This window comes from Glycine soja, chromosome 17 (genome assembly GCF_004193775.1).
Source record: "Glycine soja cultivar W05 chromosome 17, ASM419377v2, whole genome shotgun sequence".
Lineage (NCBI taxonomy): Eukaryota > Viridiplantae > Streptophyta > Magnoliopsida > Fabales > Fabaceae > Glycine > Glycine soja.
The window spans coordinates 31541257-31562410 of NC_041018.1; the positions used below are offsets into that span (position 1 = coordinate 31541257).

The 21154-nt window shown below is 36.7% G+C and overlaps 1 protein-coding gene and 1 pseudogene across 1 annotated transcript; both read right to left on the reverse strand.

The window, feature by feature from the left end:
* Positions 1-1942: 1942 nt before the first annotated feature.
* On the reverse strand, positions 1943-4667 carry LOC114394058. The gene is made up of 2 exons (XM_028355609.1): positions 4455-4667; positions 1943-4260 (listed from the first exon to the last, which is right to left on the reverse strand). Exon 2 carries the CDS (start codon positions 3747-3749, stop codon positions 2487-2489), a length of 1263 nt encoding a protein of 420 aa, XP_028211410.1. The 5' UTR covers positions 3750-4260; positions 4455-4667; the 3' UTR covers positions 1943-2486.
* An 8380-nt stretch (positions 4668-13047) lies between these two features.
* LOC114393787 lies at positions 13048-14139 on the reverse strand (annotated as a pseudogene).
* Positions 14140-21154: the final 7015 nt, after the last annotated feature.

The following is a 21154-nucleotide window of genomic DNA, read 5'->3' on the forward strand; positions in this document are numbered from 1 at the left end:
GTAACTAATATAATTTAATCATTCAATACTTTAAATTTATAATGATTGTCATTATAAAGTACTTAATATCTCAAATAACAATTAATACTTATGTCAATATAAGTCCATAAATAAGTTCCAAATACAAACAAACATTTAATGTCTTAAAAAAATATAAGTTCACAAAAAATAATGTAAAAAAATTTCATAACTTTTTCCTATAAAAAAATAACACTCAGTTCAACCAAAGATCCATTATGATTCAATCAAAGACCCTCTCGGTTCAACCCGGATCACAGAGGTTCTAATGCATTTCCTATCCTTTCAAAAACTGGTGAGGCCACCGAGTTTTGGCTAGTCCGGTTCTTAACACACTGCTTATAATAACCTCCAAAACTTTGATGAGCTTGTAGAATAATGCCAGGATGATGGAAAGTACAAAGCCACTTACATGGCCTTAGAAAGTTACAACAAGTGATACATACAATGTGTAATCTCAATTTTTTAAGTAATAAACACGAAATTAGTCAATAATTCAGTATGCATATATAAAATAAATGTTTAAATATATTTTTTATCCTTAATAAATATTCGATTTTGTATTTACTCCCTAATAAATTTTTGTTTTACAATGGGTCTCTAATAAAATAATAATTTTATGTTTGTTTCTTGACACTTATTTTTAGTCTTTAATAAATTAACAAATTTTGTATTTGCTTCATGATAAATATTTTTCATTTGTTATTAATACATACTAAAATAAAATTGGTTGATTTATTAGGAAACAAGCACAAAATTTTCTAATTTATCAGGAACTAAAACAAAATATCAAAAATAAAAAATAAAAGTGTTATTTTCTTAGGGACTCAATGCAAAACAAAAATTTATTAGGAAACAAACACAAAAATCAAGTATTTATTCGTGATAAAAAACATAATTAAGCCTAAAATAAACACAAATTTCCAATGTTTGGTTCAGATGTTACTCAGTAATTTGCCTACATGCATCTGTACATAGCAGTTCTTACATTAGTAAGTCCCCACCATGGTATACAAGTATATACAACAGTCTAGCCTTCCATATTTCCTTTGATGTTTGAACTTTTCTCATAGGTAATAAATACACAAGAAATGTGATGTATATAATAATGGTAAAAGCTATGTAAAGTCCAAACCCAGATGAGCAATTACCTGTGCATTTATCATGAGGGTTTTAATGCAAGAACAGAACAAAGCATCACTTAAAAATATAATTTTCAAACTTATTGGAATTTATGTGATCTTACTGGAAGCACACAATGCTACCAAAAGCAAATGAGTTAAGACCTTTCAGTGATCAATTACAGATAAGCATTTCTAACAGATTCAGAGGTGAATCCATTTCAATATTTACATCAATGCACCACGTTAAATCAAATGACTTTTGCATCCTACGGCTCAAACATGTTTATATTTTCATTTTCCACCAACCTATAAACCTGTATACATATTACAACTTATTTCTCTCTTCATTTTTCACTAAATTGCACAGTTGCTTGCTGAAACCATTGGCAGGCATCCATGGTAACATACACAACAAGCCATTTGCAGGTAACTTGTACCAATCTGTCTTACTTTGAACAAGTAACTTACCAATCACCATGTGCTCTGGAACACTGTTTAATAAGGTTCCTTCCAAGTTGAATTTCCACACAATTACGGCATTTAAATCCAAAACTGATAAAATAATTCCTGATATCAGATACTATAAGTTATAAAACTAATCAAATCTCAAATTGACAAATATCTCACAACTAATCATTCATATAAAAAAAAGACTCTGAACAAATGATTTGATGACAAAATTTAAAAGTCTAACAAATGATTAGAAATTCATTTATTGTCACCAAAAATAATTTGAACTAAAATAGAAAACAAAAATTACTACAAGTAATGGTGAAAGTTGGAGTCATGGAGCTCAGGTGTAAAACTGAAATCATCAAAGGAAATTTTAAATGACGTGTTATTAATATTGAATTTCAATCAATCCTCATATTCTAAAAATACATACAGAGACCCTTTGGTTCTTATACATATCTTAGTTCCTTGATCCCAGCTACGCAACAGTTTCCCTGCAAAACTTTCCGAGTCTTCTTTTTGATTTGCTGCAATGCAAAGCAAGTAAATGCCTTAAGATCTCTAGGCTCTAGCAATGACAAATACAGCCAACACCAATGCTAAACATACAACAGTGCAACCAATTCTGGGCCTAATTTTATTTTACCCTTGGTTGCAGATAAATTATTCTCCGAACCATCATAGCCCTGCAAACAGCAGAGATAAGACATTTTGAAGCTCAAAATCAGTATTAGATCCTGGAAGGACTAGAAGTTCTCCATTTGGGGGGGTCATCCGGTTCATCCTGGCAATATGAACAGAGCTAAGTGTGTCAATGATCACCAACCATGGCCAAGCCATCAGAACCAGAAGCAGACCCAACCATTGCTTAAAAAAGTCTTCAAAGATGTGTTATTCATCAAATGATTGCATAGAGATTTTCTCCAGCTGAAGTGGCCAATCTTCTCCAAGTTGCTGTGGATTTAGCTCCATAGCAACTTTAAAATCATGTAAAGATACTGTGCGCGGTGGTCTGTGTTCGGGCTCGGGTTCGGGTTCTGCCATCCCTCCAGCACTCTGCACATGTAAATGGTTATTTGGCCAGACGCCATTAATGACCTTCCCCTGAATCTGCTGTTTTGAGACAGGGAGCTTCCTCGGCTCATTTCCAGACCTAGCTCCCACTAAATCAACACAAGACCTTATCAACCGTTTCAAGTACACATCTAACACATTATTCAACATATTTGCACATTCTGTAGAAACACCTCCAAGACCCTGAACTGTTGCGATCTGCTCCATGCGCCTTCTCAATGTATCTGTATCAGATAACCTACCACTGTCACAACAACTAACAAAATCACCAGTGCTATTCACCGTCAATGCCTTGCGGGCCCCACCAACACTTGCAGTGCAGTAAGGAATCCCAAGTGGTGCTATCAAGGGACTTCTAGAGAAATTGAGGTGGTTTAACTGCTCCACCTCTTCCCCATCTTCAACAATTGATACTTCGGTTGGCCCTTTACCATGCATTCTTGGTTTTTCCGCAGGTCTTTGAATAACATCCCCCATACCATTCTCAGGTAGCTCATCAACTGCCTGAAGATGCTGCATTGGTCTCTGATAATCGCATGGAGTAAGGATTCCATTCTCCATATCAACCTTACTACCACTGTCTTCTGTAGCTGTGGATTGATGAGCAACAGAATCAACTTTTCCATTTGGTCCAAGAGGGCTCGGTCTATCTTTAAGCTTCCGATCACGCACTCCAGATCTTGACTTACGTGGGGAAACCGGCAAAACCCCATTGGACCAAATGGAAGTATTCTGATTTTGGAAGTTAGCGACACTCTGTTCATGCCCATCCTCTCTACCAGGAGATACATTATTGACAAGTGCTCCTGATTTTGGAGGGCCTATCAGCTGAACTGGCGGTGGGGTCTTGGCTTGGCAGGCATTCTTCAAAATTGACTTTATAAAGTGATTGTGTAACGGAAGATTCTCCCTGCCAAGTACACGGTAACATGACCTGTCGAATTCGGTCTTGCTCAGCTTCTGACTCAGAAACTTGTTCAAGTAATAGAAGTACCGCTTCGACTTATCCGCTCCAATCCTCTTCACAATCAGCGCTTTCAACTCGACCAAATTGATTCTCGAGCTCAGCCGGGGTTGCATTTCTCAATCGATAGATTCATACACCGCCCGACAAATCAAAATACAACCCTCCCACACACGTGCAGCCTCAGTTCGGCCCAAATCACAGCAGCTACTTCCGCTTCCAAAGAACCCAAAACCTCCCCTCCCCCATATCATTCAACCCCAAATCAACTACCACAACCTCTGCAAACCACAACAACCAGATGCAGCACAAACCATCCTAATATACATTAACCCAACAGAAAGCAACAATTTTGAACCCAAATACCGTTACCCTTTTGCCCGAATTTCACACACAACAACACCACACAATGCAAAGCCAAATGTCGACCCCCAAAACCCTAGATATCAAACCGCAACAAAACACACTAAAACCAAATTCAATTCAACAAAACTGAATGGCAAATCAAAACCCTAAGTTTGAAGCACCACGAAGCGAACGTCACAACACCACTTGCACAATCTAGAAAACCCTCATTGCTTCGCGAAATTCCCAACACCGCACGAACTTGCAGCCCCAAAGAGATCACTGCGTTGAACAAAATTAGAGAGAAATAATATAAAAAATGGAAATATTAAGAAATTAATAAACAAATAAAAAAAAGGTTGGAAATTTTGAAATTGCAGTGGAAGAAAGAAAGAGCAAGAAGTGAAAAAAGTTAAGGGTTGGAAGTTTATTGAAGAAAAAACAAAAGGGTTTCTATGCATTAATTAAGCTCTGACCTCAGCATAGTTCGTGAATTTGCATAGAAATCTCGAACCTAAGTTGCTACTTTCGAATCTTCGAAACTTGGTTTATGGTATGTCTCTGTTTTTTTTTTTTTTTTGTTCCTGATTTATGTGTATTGTACTTTGCTCTCTTGGTGTTTGTGTGTAAGCTCGATCGCTGGTAACAGTGTTTCTCTTCTTCCCTTTCGCTTCTTGTTTTATTTATTTATTTTGCTGTTTATTTTTTTCTTTCTCAAGCTCTTCTTCCCTTTCCTATTTTTTTTTTTTTGTAAGAAAACATTTTTTTTTATTTGTTTCTCTGTTTCTTTGTCATTTGGTAGGTTAATTGGGATTCGATGATGGTGATGATTTTTTTTTATGATCTTTGGACATTTGTGTCTTTTTTTGTTATGTGTTATTGGAGATATTTTTTGTTATTTGGTGTTTTAGAGTAAGAATGCTTGTTTTGTAAAAAAAAAAAAAAGAAGTGTGAGAGTACTTGTACAGGTGTGGAATTTGTAGGATTTAATTTTGATGATTTAGAGAGAGAAATAAAATAGGCTTCACATTTTGGTGTGAGTAGAGATTTGAACTGGTAAAATATAAGATTTACGTTTTGATTTTTATTAATTATAATTAAGAGCATTTAATTATAATAATGTTGAAAGAATTGAACTATTCAATCTATACCAAAAAAGAATTGAACTTCACCAAAAAAAAAAGAGAATTGAACTATTTATAACGAGTAGAAATATGTTATTAGATAACAATATTGATTTTCTTTATAGTAAGTTGATATTAAACTATATTTTTGGTAATGTATTTTGTGCTTATATCCGTGCATAAGATAGAAATAAATCAAATTAGAGTTCGATAAACCATATAAGAGCATTTATGATGTACAATCATTTAAATAAGTTTTTTTTTAACAAGAATAAACTTATTTTATTTCATCAAGGATAATTGAGTGTACATGAAAGGAAATACAATCATAATCATGAGTTCCGACATGATATTTTGATGTCTTAATTAGTTTATGAGAGAGAATATTGGACCAAAGCCGTTTACAATTTGCAAGAATGAGAATGAAATCTGAGAGACCCTTTTGTCTCGAATCAATATGGTCTGTAACCAATTTACAATCAGTTTCAACGACCACATTTTGGAGGTGTAATGACTGGATCCATTCTAAGCTTTTTTTCAGTGCAAAAGCTTCCGCTTCATCTGGTTTCGGGATGCTCATGGAAGAAGCTGTCCTTGCTTTGACGAAGGTGCCATTGTCATCATGGAGACACATACCAATGCCGAAAGATGGCTCCTCTTTAAAAATTGATGCGTCTACGTTGCACTTTAGGGATCCAAGTGGAGGAGGAGACCAAGCAATGTTACCAGCTGGGTCTGCTGAATTAGGCAGAAAATTCCCTGCATTGGACCTGACCGAGAGGCGAGAGCCATTCATGGAGGAACTGCATAGCATAGCCATGCTGATGGCCATTTTTGGTTGCGGTTGTTGCTGATCCCAAATCATCTGGTTTCGGGATTTCCAGATGCTCCAAAGTGTCAGGGCTATGATTTTCTTCTTCTGCTCTTGTTGTACATGCAGTAGCTCAAAAACAGCTTCCTTATGTCCATCCAGTTGCCATCTACCATAAGGTTATCATTATCCAAAATTGAATCCATTAGAACATGGTAAGCAGAACGTACAATATAAGTACCTTGAGGGGTGAGCTTCCAAATTAACTTGTCTGCTTGTGTAGGATTCAACAAGGGAGTTGCTTTAATAGCTTTGATGTCTTCATGGCCGAAAATAGTGTTAATGGTCTCCAACTTCCAGGATTGGGTAGTGTGGTCAATTAAATCACCAACTTTGAGATGTTCAAGGCCCATAGGAGTCGCAGTGGAAATAAGAGCATTGTTGGTAGATTTTAACCAATAATCTTTCCAAACATTAATGGATTGACCATTGCTAAGTCTCCACTTCATACCTTTCCCCTGATAATTTGATCCTCACCAAAAGCTATTCATCATCTTTTGAATTTCATCCTCAAAGGGTTGAAGGAAGCAAAAACACACTTATACAATAAGTTGGTATTGATTGAGCGACAAATTTGATAAAAATTTCTCTATCCACTTTGGATAAATGCTTAGATGACTAGTGGTTGCACTACTACAAAAGTAATTTTTAAGTCGCGATATCTACGACGGTTCTGCATAAACGATGTAGAAGAAGGCACAGTGACAATTTTGTAATTAGGGAGAAAAAATTTAGTTTCTACGTCGTACATTCTAAGGTGGTTATAAATAACCGTCTTAGAATGTCTGCAGGTGACATTATTGTAATTAAGTACAGTGAAGACAACGACGGGTTTCGAGCTATGACCGTCATAGTATTACATATATTAAAATTAGGCTAAACCCGTGGCGCGCCCCTCAGCCATTGTCTCAGGCACTTTCATTTGTTCCTCAGCCATTCTCTCTGAACCTCACCCATATTTGTTCCTCAAGGTTTTTACATTGTGCATGTCCCTGAACCTCACCCACATTGTGTCCTTGAACCTGATCCTGAACCTCACCCACATTGTGTACCTCAAACCCTAGGTTGGTGTTTCTCGTTATTAGGTTACAAGGCATCAAAGCACGCATCCGTACTCACCTCGTGAAACAGGTAATGTTGACAACCCCGACTCTATTTGAGGTTAAATTGTCGATTTATTAGCTTCACTGAGAAATACCACAAAAGTGGTTGGACTTAACGCCTGAACTGTGTTTCTGAGCTTCACGGAGAAATACCGCAAAGTCGAAGTCCCATTTCTATTAAAGCATCATATTCAGACTGCAAGGCTGCAAACCATGTGGGATTTGAGATGGCAGTGTAGGGGGTAAGTCTGGGTTCAACATGAGTCAACAACAATGTAGGGTTAAGTCTGGGTTTGACTATTCCAGACTTGGCCCTTGTACACATGGGATTAGTATTTTCTGGTGTAGATAAGGAGGGTTGAGGTGGGGCAATAGGTTGTAAAGGTTCAGGAATTAGGGATGGAGGGGCAGGTGGTAAGTTTTGAGAAGTGGGGATAACAAGATTAGAGGGAGTGTAGGTGTATAGGTGTAGGGGACTGCAGCTGTGAAACAGAAGTAGTTGTGGCAAGAGAAGAAAGGCTAGGTTCAGGTGTGGAATGATAAGAAGATTGTTGCTGTTGTATAGAAGCAGTGGATAGGGATAAGGTTGAGAAACAACCGAAGAAGCAGGGATAGTTGGTAAAACTGTGAGAGGAGTTGGATTTGATTGGTCAGCTATAATAGGGTTAAGGTTTGAAGAAAATAGGGTAGGATAGCGAATTTTTGACTCATTAAACTGTACATCCTTCGAGATGTAAATTCTGCAATCAGATGGTAGACATTGGTAACCTTTGTGTGAGTAAGAGTAGCCCAAAACCCTGCTTACAAAGATGTCTCTTTCTTTCTACACTTTTCTTTTTCCCATTTGATTTTCATTTCTATTGCATCATAAAGCTTATTTTAATTGGAATATGTTTGTGAAGGTTTGGCACACAGCTTCGCTTTACCATTTGGTTCACACAACTGCCTTAGTTGCCCCCCCAATTACAAAACACCCTAATGTTGTGAGTTCCCATTTCCCAATTTTCCTACTTTTTGTTCCCTTTTTGCCCCTATGAAAAAAAATGCTATTTTGCTATTATTTGGTCATTGTAGTGTAGAGTGTTTGTGAAATGATTGACATGTACTTGTTTTTTGACTCATCAAGTTATCATTTTGTTTTTTGAAGTTTGGAGGCCTTCTAACAACTGGTATCTTGGCTTTCTCTGGGACGTAAGTGCTATCTCTATCGTTGCTGTTTAAATGACTATGTTTGTATTGTACCATGGAATTCTCTTCCAAACTATTTTTTATGCTTATTTTGGAACTAGAGTAACTTTTATTTATTTATTTTGGGGGGGGGGGGGGGGGGGGTTAATTTTTTAATGGCAGTGGGTGAAAAATTGTAGACGAGTCTAGTCAAAGTGTTCCCATTAATGTTTTATTTTTTGATGAGACGAAATAGTGTTTGTCTTTATAATAGATGAAATACTATTTTTCTTTTTTTAACATTTGGGTTGGTGACATTAACTTTTTTAATTTTAATGACTGACATTTATAAAGTTACTTATATTTTTTTTACTTTGATTTAGTCAACACACTTGAATGGTTGTTGTTTTCTTCTTTTTATTTCTTTTTCTCACATGATTTTCCTTCTTTTATTCATGAACTTATATTATTCAGATTTCGTGATGAAAAGAAAAGAAAAAAAATGGAAGGGTGTAGATAGAGGTTCAAAATGAATTGGGTGTGTTAAGATGACTAGGAATAAATTTCTTGAGGGAATAGTGTCAGGTGATGGAAGTGAATATTTGAATTGGGAATGATGAAATTCAAGCCATTAATTGAAGTGGATGTCATGTGAACCATTGGGTGAAGCCATCAATCAAAAGCCAAAGTAATGTCATTTGGTGATGAAAGGCCAAGTGGATCTTTTAACCCTTCGGGTTTGAGTTGTCCCTACATAATCGTGTTGACTTATAATAATTAGTGAGATGGTGATAGTATGGCAATTGCTTCCTCTATAAATGGTCAAGAATGTTGGTATATACAACTTGGCAGTGCATATAGGAAGATTCCAGAGGAACCCCCCACCTTAAACTTTACATCATGAGCACCCCAATTATGAATGATCTAGACTCTTTAAGATCAACACCTATCACCTGCAAGTACCGTCTTGTAGCTTAATTTATGATTGGCCAATAGAGTTTTAATTGTTCAACTATTTGATTTTAAGTGTTCCACCATTATTTATTTTTAACAGCAAGATAACAATTGTGCTATTAATTAGTTGCTATTTTTTTAGGGTAAATATGGTGGTACTAAAATGCTATGTTTGGTCTTTCCCCTTTTAATAGTAGTGGCTAGAAATGTGAAATCAAATCATAAGACTAAAATGAATTTAGCATTTTTCAGTTATGACTTTGGCTCCTCTCTAGTGCTGGGTACATATGAGCATCAACTTTGGCCAAGAGGAAATAAATTGTACAAATTAAATATTAGTTTGAAACCCAATGATTAAGCACAAGTGATTAATGTGTTAAAGTTAAGATTCAATAGTTTGGATAGTATCCAAATTCAATTGTTGTCGAAAGCAATTCTTGGGTGGTCGAATTTTGAATTAGTCAAGGTTTCTTTTTTCCTTGTGGAAGGGTTATGATATAAAAAAAATTAGTTTGATATATGGTGTGGTTTTCAAAACAGAGCCATTCTATTTTTTCCTGTGTTGGTTGTTGATGTTGGTTAAACAAGTTACTAAAATTTATGTTTGCTTGTCCATCATAGGCAACAACAACATATTTTCTCAGCTACTGTACCAAATTTGTAGTCTGTCTCCCACAATCAAGTCAACGGAAATTTGAGTCTAGATAATCACATTGTTGTATAGGTTGTGTAATTGACAAGTTAGCATAGTAATTGGTTTTTGATTTCCAAATATCATTAATGCAATTAATGTTTACCCTTGAATCCCCATACAACATAGTAGGGGCCCAAAAAAATAAAAATAGAACAAGTATTTCCATGAGTGGCCCTAAAGAAATATCATTCAAGCTTGTCTTAGTTTTCACGAAGTGGTGCCCTCAAAGCCTAGACAGAGGAATAGTGACAACTTGTTTATTTGTATCTATGTCTAACAAACAAAAAATTATACAAGATGATCCTAAAAATTAAAATGAAAATGAAAATTGTTGACATTTAGATAACGAAAAATTTAGTCCTAGTATCGCATTTGCTTGTGTAGGGAATTAAAAATAGAAGAACCTAGTTGTCTTCCTTTCCTACATGAATCAGAGCCTGTATGAACAATTTTTTACTATAATGAACAGAAAGGTAAACAGAGAAGACAAAGAAAAATACTCTTTCTATATCATATTTGACATTTAAGGTTTTCAATTTCACAAATTTAAAAAAGTAAATTATTAAATACCTTAATCAGTGAAATAATTAATTTGACTAAAATATCCTTTCTCTTTTTCTTAATTTTTATAAATGCAGCCATTATTAAATATTTTAATACAATAGTTGTTTGGCTAACTCATTTATTTTTCCAGCAAAAATAATGTCTATATATTAATTGAGTAGCAGAGGTACTAGGAAATACAATGTATAGCTCAAAATTGGTCCCAACACAATCTACATGATTCACTGAACCAATAGCTGACTAATAATTGGTTACCTTTTTTTAAACATACTTTTCTATTTTTCTAAATGCCTTCTATGTTATGTAGGTTGTTTCTTGGATATTATTCACTGATCCATCAAGTAAAGTTGTTGGTTTGATGCTGAATTCACATCTTATTTAGAACAAAGGTCCTCATTCTGTAAGTATTGTAGCTTATATATTTTTAGTGATTTAATGATCACATATTTCATTCAATGGAATGGATTTGTAAGTGAGATTACCCTTTAATGTTGTTAAATGATGCATTTCTTGTGATGCAATCCTCCTTAGGAAGGGACCAATCACTAGAACCATGAGCAAGAGGCTCCAAGAAGATTGGGCTAGAGCTGCTGAAGAAGGCCCTAGGGTTCTCATGAACCTTAGGGTAGATTTCTGAGCCCATGGGCCAAGGTTGGGTCCAATTATCTTTGTACATATTAGACTAGGATGTCATTATATTTGGTCCTTGTATTTAGGGCTCCATATTGTAGGTAGGGTACCCTAGAAATATAGGATTTTTCAGCCCTTGTATTTTTGGGCACCTAGACTAGTTTTTGTATTAGGGGTAGTTTTGTAATTTCACATGCACTAAGTGGATATTTGATGTGTGTGGTTGGAAATAAATTTAATTGAATTGGTAGAAGCCCAATCCAATTAAATTTTAGAGTGGGAGGTGAGCATTTGCTTACTACACCCCATTGCCACATCATATAGTCACACTTTGTGCATGTCCTTCATGCTTTTCATGCCTCATGACACCTAAGCACACTTAGTGGAGAATCTTGGAATTGATCTTGGATTAGTGGGCTGAACCATAACTAAAATTCACTAATCATAATTAGTGAAATTTTGGCTCCAAAGTTTGGCTCCACAAATTCAATTTCAAATTCAAGTGAAATTTGAATTTCCCTCCAATTTTGTGTGACACTTAGGCTATAAATAGAGGTCATGTGTGTGCATTTTTTTCAACTTTGATCATTTGAATATTAAATTCAGATTTCAGAGCTCTTTTTGAGCACAAAATTTCGTGCTCTTCTCTCCCTCTCCCTTCATTCATCTCCTTCTTCCTCCAAGCTCTTATCCATGGCCTCCTATGGTGGTGAGCTTCTTCTAGACTCATCTTCTCCTTGAAGTGGCGTCTCCTCTCTCTCTTCCTTCTCCATTCCGCTGCCATTTATCTTCCAAGAAGTAAAGGAATCCATTGATGAAGAAGATCCTAGGCCTACAAGCTCCAATGGAGCTTGCATCATCTTGTTTACTGCAGTGGTTCTTGTTTTAATTTCCCAATACATTGTTGCATTTAGAGGTAACAATTGACATGTCAATTAAATATTTTAAAAGGAATACCTTTTGAATTCCATATATTGTTCAGAACTTTATCTTTGAGACGTTTAGACAACTATCATGGCAGTAGTTCTAACATAAACATAGGCTTTTGGGGTTGCCTTACATGCAAAACAATAAAAGAAATAATGGTTGAAATAGGCCCAATAGGTTTTGGGCTTGTCTTACATGGAACTAGTCAAGGCTGTCAAGCTAATCTAACCCATTGAGATGATTCCAATTGGCTAGATACTTTTAGAACCTTCAATAAAAGAGTTGACCTAAACCTAGTCCATCTAGTCATCAAGTTAGACCAACTTCAACTCTATAATTTGCTTATTTTTTCTTCATAACTACTAATTGTTTGACATAACACTTTTTGTTGCAGCCTCAGGTGATCGTGGAGATTTTGAGGCTTATGTAAACCACTAATCATTAGCATACATTGTCACTGCCTCTTCTTCAGCTGCAGCCATAAAGTCCTTTTTGCAGGTGAATAATTACAAACAACTGATATATATTCTTGCTTCATCCTTATTTTCCATACTAACATATCCTATTGAAAGCATTCTGCATTAGTAATGTGACGAAAGCCTCTGTCTATTGATGTTTTAATTTAGTACCACGAACAAGGTATGAAACTACGGTTTTGAATGGCTTTTACTTTTCAATCTCCTTCAGCTCAATACATAGCAATCTAGGACAAATAACCTGCAGAAAGTGCTTACTTTAAGGTACGCTCAATATGTTGATTTTATTATTGTTGTTTGGATTGACGTAAAGTTGCTTGACTAAGCTAATTCAAGGAATGCATGTTTTTTTTGGGTTTAATATGTTTTTTTGTCATTAAACCTTTTATGAATTTCACTTATATTTCCTAAAGTTTCAGTCTCTAAACTTTTTGCTGTTAACATTTTTTTTTCTTTAACTTTTCATTGACTACTACAATAGCAGTTATAGAAAGGAAAATATTTTACAGATCATTTAAATAGAATATTCCATCAAGTAGCATCGGTCAACCATGAAACCCTAACTTGAGGCTAATCCAATTTGATATTCCTTATAGTATAAGAGTAACATGTACAATGCTAGAGTCAGTTACCACATCAGAAAAACCATTAGTATCTGTAGTGTAGGTTAGTGGCACTTGGACTGGATGAGAAGTGAAATTCCCATCCATAAATGGCTGAAATGGGTTCAAAGGTTTCAGAATTTCCACTGAACCTTCCAGCATTTTCACCACATCACTCATTATAGGCCTTGAATCTGGCCTATATTGAACAAAGGATAGAGCTACGTCAACCATTCTCTCTGTAATCTCCCTATTTTTCTCCTTTATCCCACATGCTATTATCAACTTCTGAAATTCTCCAGCATCAAACCTTTTCCAAATCCATATTGGAAACCACTCTTGGCTTTCGACAAGTTGAACGCCAAGGTTTCTTCTCCTGCCTATGATTTCAAATAATAGAATTCCAAAACTATAAACATAGCACTTGTGAGTCACAGGAAAATTAGGCATCCAAAGTTCAAGTGCAGCATAACCAGGAGTCCCCCTACCCCTAGTCATGGTTAAATGAATATTTTTTCCTAATGCAAAATTTGGCTAAACCAAAATCAGTAACTTTAGGATTCAATTTTCCATCCAAGAGAATATTTCCTAGTTTGATGTCATAGTGGATTATTCTCTGTTGGCACTCTTCATGCAAGTAAGCAATGCCTTTGGCTGTCCCAACTGCAATGTCATGAAGCCTTTCAAATGCTAAGGTCTTTTTTTTTCATGAAACAAATACTTTTCAAGAGAGCCATTCCCCATGTATTCATAAACCAGTGCTATCATGTTTCTTTCGAAGCAAAATTCGTAGAGCCAAACCAGATTGAAGTGATGAGTCTTGCCAATTCTCCCCACATCAGCCATAAACTACTCCTCCATTTTCTTGTCAGAAAGCCCTTGTAGAACCTTTACTGCCACAATGGTTCCATTGCTAAAAATTCCCTTATAGACTTTTCCAAAACCTCCAGAACCTAATAAGTAAGAGTAGTTATTAGTTGCAATCCTCAGATGCTGATCGACCGCTCCTTTTCCATCTCGTTCAGAAATTTATCCATGGTGAGTGTCATAAACTATGTCTGGAATAAGAAACCAAAGAGCTATCCGAAGCATTCTTAGGCATTGACCAAATCAAAATACTTATGACCACTACCACGAAAACTGCAATATGCGTTGGTATTTAGTCAGAACAAATATCTTGTGACTTACAAGAAACACTACAACAAAAATACATGAAAATTGAAAACAAAAGGATATCACTAAAGTTAAAATCCTACCCATGACAATGATAAGCGTGGTTGGCATCGGACAAGAGATGACAATTCAAAAGACTAAGAGAGATGCTGAGGTACAAATTGGAAGAAGAGGGGAATGTAATGTAATTTATATGCAAAATCTATTTCCATTATTGAAGAAAATAGTCATATATGAATCCTAATTTTTAAAACAATGAACCGTCTGGCCGTTCCAACATTCAGATGTGACATGATGCTTGGTCTTATGAAATCCTTTGATGCCATGGATATACTTGATTGAGTGAGTTAGATAGCTAAATTCGAAGAGTGGCTGAAATGAAAATATGACCAAAACCAGTAACGAAAAATACTACGTTTTGGATTTCTTCTCTCTTGGTTTGTCATATTACTGAAATGCATTTTGTAGTTCATGGAACCTTCCGTAATTTCATAACGACATATTCAAGAGAAAACTGTTGTTAGCATTCTATTTAGTTGGAATGGAAGTACGTGACCGTAAAATAGAGAGATGAGAGGGACTAATATGTTTGAGAACCTTTACAAAGTTATTTTTTTGCTACCAAGAGGTTCTAATTCAATTGCTTTAATGTAGGTTGTTGTAAACTATATTGATGTGGTGACGCATCATAGATCTCCAATGTGGGTCATAATTCAATTTTTTTTCTACAAAGTTATTGTCTCCTGGATCATAATGCATATTTCTTCTTCCAACTTACTTTTCTCCTCACCCAGGTCGAGAAATCTTCTCATGAACGCATTTTTCTGTTCAAAGGTTTTGCAACTTTCTTCCTTTTTGTTTTGGTTATCGTCTGAATTAGTGTAACAGCTGTTTACATAGGTTCTGTATTTCAGTTGTCATTACTTCCATTTTCTTTTCTCTTTTGCTTATTGGATTGGCAACTTCAATTCCTGATTCTTCTCCAATATCTTTTGTACCTCTTCTTGCAATGCCATGAACTGCTTAGACTGGGTTCTCAACTCCTTATGAACAGAATTTGTTTGTGTCAAAAGTTTTTCTACCTTCTGCTGAATCAAGGGGCCAACATTACTGCCCAAAGTATCAGCTGAATGTCCAAGGACTATGATTGCTATCTTAGTCACAACATCATCCCTGGAAGGAGAAGAGGCACCAATAATGTCTAAATAAAAAATTAAAAAATTTCAAGATGCAAAATTCACAAACCCATGGAATTATAATTACAGAAAATTACTTACATGTCCTTCTCCATATACAAACTATCCAACAATTGCAGCACATTAGAAGTATAAGACATCAATAGGTGGGTCTTTGGTGAACCTTTAAATCCTTGTAAGATCCGTGAGTATGCCTCTTGTGACATCCTGGAAATTTCTACTCGGAATTTTTGTAAATGGTGCATTTTGGATGGTTATATATATATGAGTATTATTCAGCGTATGTACATATGTATATACTCCTGGTAGAAGTAATTATATTGGGGGAAAGATACGCGGATTAGGCTAATTAACGAAGAGAAATCCATAACTGAATGGTAATAGGTTAATTCTCCATTAATTTGTCTAAAAATCATCGTTTTGCGTGCAACTTAAAATTTAACAAAACCAACCTTTGAACCATGCTCGGGGTTTTATTTTGAGCGTTTTGATGTATATATTGCCTACTTTCGAGGGACTGGAACCAGAGAAACGGCACACAAACCGAGGCAGGATTTTAGCGTTTCAAAAGGTCAGATTTTTCTCTTCATGTGGCTGAGCATGAGTCACATCAAGAGAAAAAGGTGGGCCCTTTTTGTTCCACTCAAAATGGGACAAGTGGCAAGTGCTTTAGAAAATAAAATAATAGGAAAGAGAAAAGCCTTTTTAAACCAAAAAGCAACCCTCTCCCTTCACTCACTCAGCAGAAAAAATTTCAGAAGCTTTTCTCCCCTCTCTCGCGTAGCTTTCTCCTTCTTTTCTCACCCACCATTGTTGGCCAACAAAGCTCCAACCTTTGGTCACCATTTCTGCTCCAAATCGCGAGAGGAAGGCATTTTCAGAGTCGTGAAGCGCATCTCTACGTGTGGGACTTTGAAATTTCAGGTTGGGTAGACTTCTTTCTCACATGATTTTCGTGGGTATGGGGCTTTGGGAGATATGATGGGTAGTTTTACTTGGTTTATGCTTTGTGATAGTTATTTGTGAAGAGATTTGTTGAAAGCATGTTGAACTTGCCATGTTTGGTGTGAGCCAAGCTTACCCATTCTGTTTTAGGGTTTTTATGATGATGCTTGTGATGTTTATATGCTGAAATTGCTGATGGAAAACTGCTAGGGATGAAGGGTAGAGTTAACCTAGGGTTAGAAAGTGAGAATGTAGTGTTATGAGTGGAAAAGTGTGATGCTATGAGGGTTTGAAAGGCTAAATCTGGATTCAGTAGAAATTGGAGGTTAAAGTGAGTTAGTCCTAGCTTGAAATGTCATTTAGGACTTATGAGAAAGCTTGGGCTGTGCAAGAGAGAAAAACAAAAGACCAAAGTGAAGGCAAGAGCCATTTCTAGGGTAAAATTGGGTGTTGAGGAGTCAAATTTTGATTCGCTGGAATTTTAGGCGTAAAACCAGTTTGAGCAAGTTTAGATTAAGGTTATAGACTTGTGTGAGGTGGGAGTTTGCTCCAAATTTACCCCATTATTATTTTCACTTCTCAAACCTTGAAAATCCACTAAATTGAGGGGTTTTAGATACCTAGATTTTGAGTTCCTTTGGTCTGAAGCTTGTCCTTGGTTTAGGCATGATTTATACATGATTTAGGACTTGTAGGATCCAATTTGGGCAAAATTGGATGAAGGCAAGAGTGGTTTCGAAAATCTGCACTTTATGCAGAATTTTGCTACCAAATAGGTGCAGCAGAATTTTGGCTTTGTGCAGAAAGTGTTGTGTTTTTGCTGGTTGTGGAAAGAGTAGTACAGATTGGGTTCTGGACGTTTTCTAGCAGATCCCAACGGTCATAATGTAGATTTATGTGCTAGAGACTTCCAGTAAACTTTTTGAGTCGATCCAACGGTTAACGGATTGGAACGAAGAGAATATTACTGGGGTAATTGAGTGTGAAAAGCTGTGATGTTGGTTTGTGTTTTGGGCAAAGTTTTCTGCCTCTGCCCTGTTTTCTTGGTTGTGTTAGTTCATAATGCTTGGATGTTGAATTACTTGGATATTGTGGAAGCTTGGGAGGATTGATGGGAACACGACGTTGAGAGGAACGAGGATAAGGGCTACGTGGGAGTACGTGAGCTCAGTTGAGGTGGGCAACAGGGGATGGTGGGTTATACGTGATTTGTGGATGTGGAGAATTGTTTTGCACCATCGCCCGACCGCCACCTAGTACCACATGTGATGGATATCCCATAATCCTACAAGCTTGGAATGAGGAAGTGTGAAAGGGTGAGACTTCCTACTTTTATTCGTTGACCACAGAGTGGTACCTGGAGATATGTCGCGGGGGTCAGGAGACCTTGGGGACGTCAGGTGGGGTGCTATTGCCCAAAACAAAGCTTGACCAATCCCGACCCAACCCGGGCATAGTCAGTCAGTGAGAACCTGTGATATACCTAAACAGGCGAGCTCCTGGCAGTCAACCGATAAAAGAACAAAGACCACAAAGCAGGGAGGCTTGTGTGGTGGCTGGCCAGCTATGAATCTTGAGTGATATCTGTGATATGGCCTCTGGTAATCGATTACCAAGGGTGGGTAATCGATTACAAGGCTTAAAAGTGAAGGCAGGAAGCTAAGATGGCCTCTGGTAATCGATTACTAGGGGAGCGTAATCGATTACCAGGCTTAAAAACGAGATCAGAAAGTTAAGAGGGCTTCTGGTAATCGATTACCAAGGGGTGTAATCGATTACCAGGCTTAGAAATGAAGGCAGCATGTTGTGGAGGCCTCTGGTAATCGATTACCAGGCTGTGTAATCGATTACACAGAGGAACATGCCACTGGTAATCGATTACCAGTTATGTGTAATCGATTACACAGTGCATTTTTGCAGGTTTCATGTCCTGAGGCTGTGTAATTCGAGTTTAGCCTCTGGTAATCGATTACCAAGGCTGTGTAATTGATTACCAGAGATGAAAAGCCTTGAGATACCCCTTTTACTTACATGTAGTGGTTATGAGATGCATTGTGTTGCTCCGTAGCTAGATATCACGTGAAAGAGTCTACCCCTTTCTTTTATTTCTTGTAGATCGTGATGGCGGCGCAACTAATCCATGATCGAGTGGAGATGGAGTGCCTAGAGGGAGCTTGGGAGACCCTCGAAGGCAATGCGAGGTGCCGATTTCGGGGCACGATTCGATTCACGGCTACTTCATTGGTGTATCCAGATGAACCCGCGCGTACGCTTCAGCGCACTGTGGAGTGGATACTACCCACGCCTACACCATACCGTCTAGTGGAGCCAGTCCAAGTGATCGAGGTGACGTCATCCGAGGAAGACCCTGAGGAGGATCCTGAGGAGCTACCTCCTGAGCTTGCTGTGGATGCTCTTGACTTTCTAGAGGGTGATGAGAACCCACTCCCTGAGGTGGATTCTCCCGAGGACGTCATGTCGGCATCTGAGGCAGACTCTACGGAGGATAGTGGCCCTGGAGAGATGGCGATCAATGGAGGCTCTTCATCATAGTAGACAACTCATTGGACTAGTTTTATATACTTTTGAGGGTGGGTGTATCTAGGATTGACTGTTAGGTTTACTCTTTTGTTTTTGTATGGGTAGACCTATTGTATAGGAAATTGATGATTGTATACATGTGGTTGAAGCCACTACAGTGGACACCTTTGCTCTGGATGACACTATGTATTTTGCAAAACTCCCATATTTTGGACAACTTTAAATGATGAATGTACTTATGTTTAATCTTGTTATTTGAAAAGAAAGCATTAGCAAACTTTATTTGCAAAAGAGTTTATCGACCGTATTTTATTTTATTATTTTCACGTGACGACCTAAAGTAATGGCTAGCATACCTTTCCTTTTGAAAAAGCAAAATATTTAGAGGTTATGAGTGATCAGAAAGAAATGACTCCGAATAGAGTTGTGAACTGGCCATTCAGGACTCTATAGTGATGATTTTCCTTCTAGACTTAATTATTGTGAAAAGAGAAAGAAATAATAATAATAAAAAATTTACCATGGTTTTTGTTATTTAAATCATTACTACTAAACCAGTCATTATTTTGGGGACGCCACACCTCTAGAATTCCATTTGTCAAAGAATTTGTGTATTCTATCATATCGTCATCAGCACCAGATGTATGAGGAGGGGGTGGTTATCACTCTGAAGCATAGGCATTATAGAATTAACAGACCTACGGAGCTGATTGCTAGACAAATCCTTAAGAAGTTGGGTCAGTATCCCATCACAATAAGGTTGTACTTTCTCCTCCAAGGCTCTGCATACATCACCAACCACACCCATTGTCATACCAAATGTGTTGCACCTATTATATTATGGACCAGTTGAACCCAATACAACAATTGCAAATGTCCTGTACCTATTTTTTAATTCCCTGCAGCTGCCATCCTTTCCTAATTACCCAAAACCATCTCTCAAATGAGTGTCCTGTAGAATGACTTGCACCCTACTACCATATTTAAGGACCTTTGTTCTAGTACCATTCAAAACTTATGTTCTTCATTTAGGCTACCATCACCCCATTGTGCATGAATTAGCAGTTTTGCTTTGCTTTCTTTGAATGACAGATTTGAACATTCAATGCAATGGTGACCTATACATTTTTTTCAATTTCTTCAAAAACATTCAATTCGTTTACCCTCGTTAATCCATCCATGGCTGTCTTAATAGCTACTTCATCATCTTGTTTAGGCAACTAACCTGCTAAACATAAGCTACCAGATGCAGTGCCTATATAGTTGAAGTAGGCAATAGTCGAGACATATACATATATGACATTTTGTGTTACGAATCATACCATTGACTAAGAATAGAGGTGACTCATGCTTGTAAACATGCTCTATACTAAACCCCACGACAATCAACACTCCCTAATGTGGAATTACTATTAAACATACCAAACAAAAACATAGTTTCTTTTATACACAATTTCTTCCTTAATGTGTTCATTTGAAAAGGCATATGCAGATCTTTTTGTGTCATTGAATTACCTTACAGCCATATGTTGTATGTGTGCTTATCTACTTTTTTTTTTGCATAACAGTAATCCTACTGTAGTGTTAAATATTTTTTATTCTTTGTTGCTAAGGTCTGTTACGGATAGGCAAAAAGTAGTTGCTCCTTTAGTGTTACTACACTCGTTTATTCATCTATGACGTTACTGCAAACAATACTGTCACTAGTAACATCTTCAAAGGTATGTATGTCATTCTAAAACTGTTATGGTTAATTATTATATTTTTGCCCCTATGTAACTATTGTTTATTATTACATTGTACTTCATTGAGTGAGCCATAGTTCCTTGTTTGAGATTTAATAGAACGATTAATACGGATAGTTTGGATTAATTGTTTTATTGAATCTTGAATTGTCCGTTTGGACAGTTTGGGTAGACAAATTATTTTTACTTCATTTTCACTTACGAGTTAAGTATGTTGTGTTATTTTTTACTATATTTCGGTCACTGCATGTTGCTTTGTTCTCCGGGTGCATACATGATCGGTGTGAATTGATGTCACTGCTTTCATGTCGTGTACTTTGAGACCAAAGCAAAATGCTGCTGAAATTTAGTCAAATTTAACATTACCGCCTTAACTTGTTTGTTTGAATGAAGTAAAAAATTGTCTTCCTAAACGGGGTTCGCATGCATATCAAATAATGAACCTCGTCTGACAGTATGCCAAA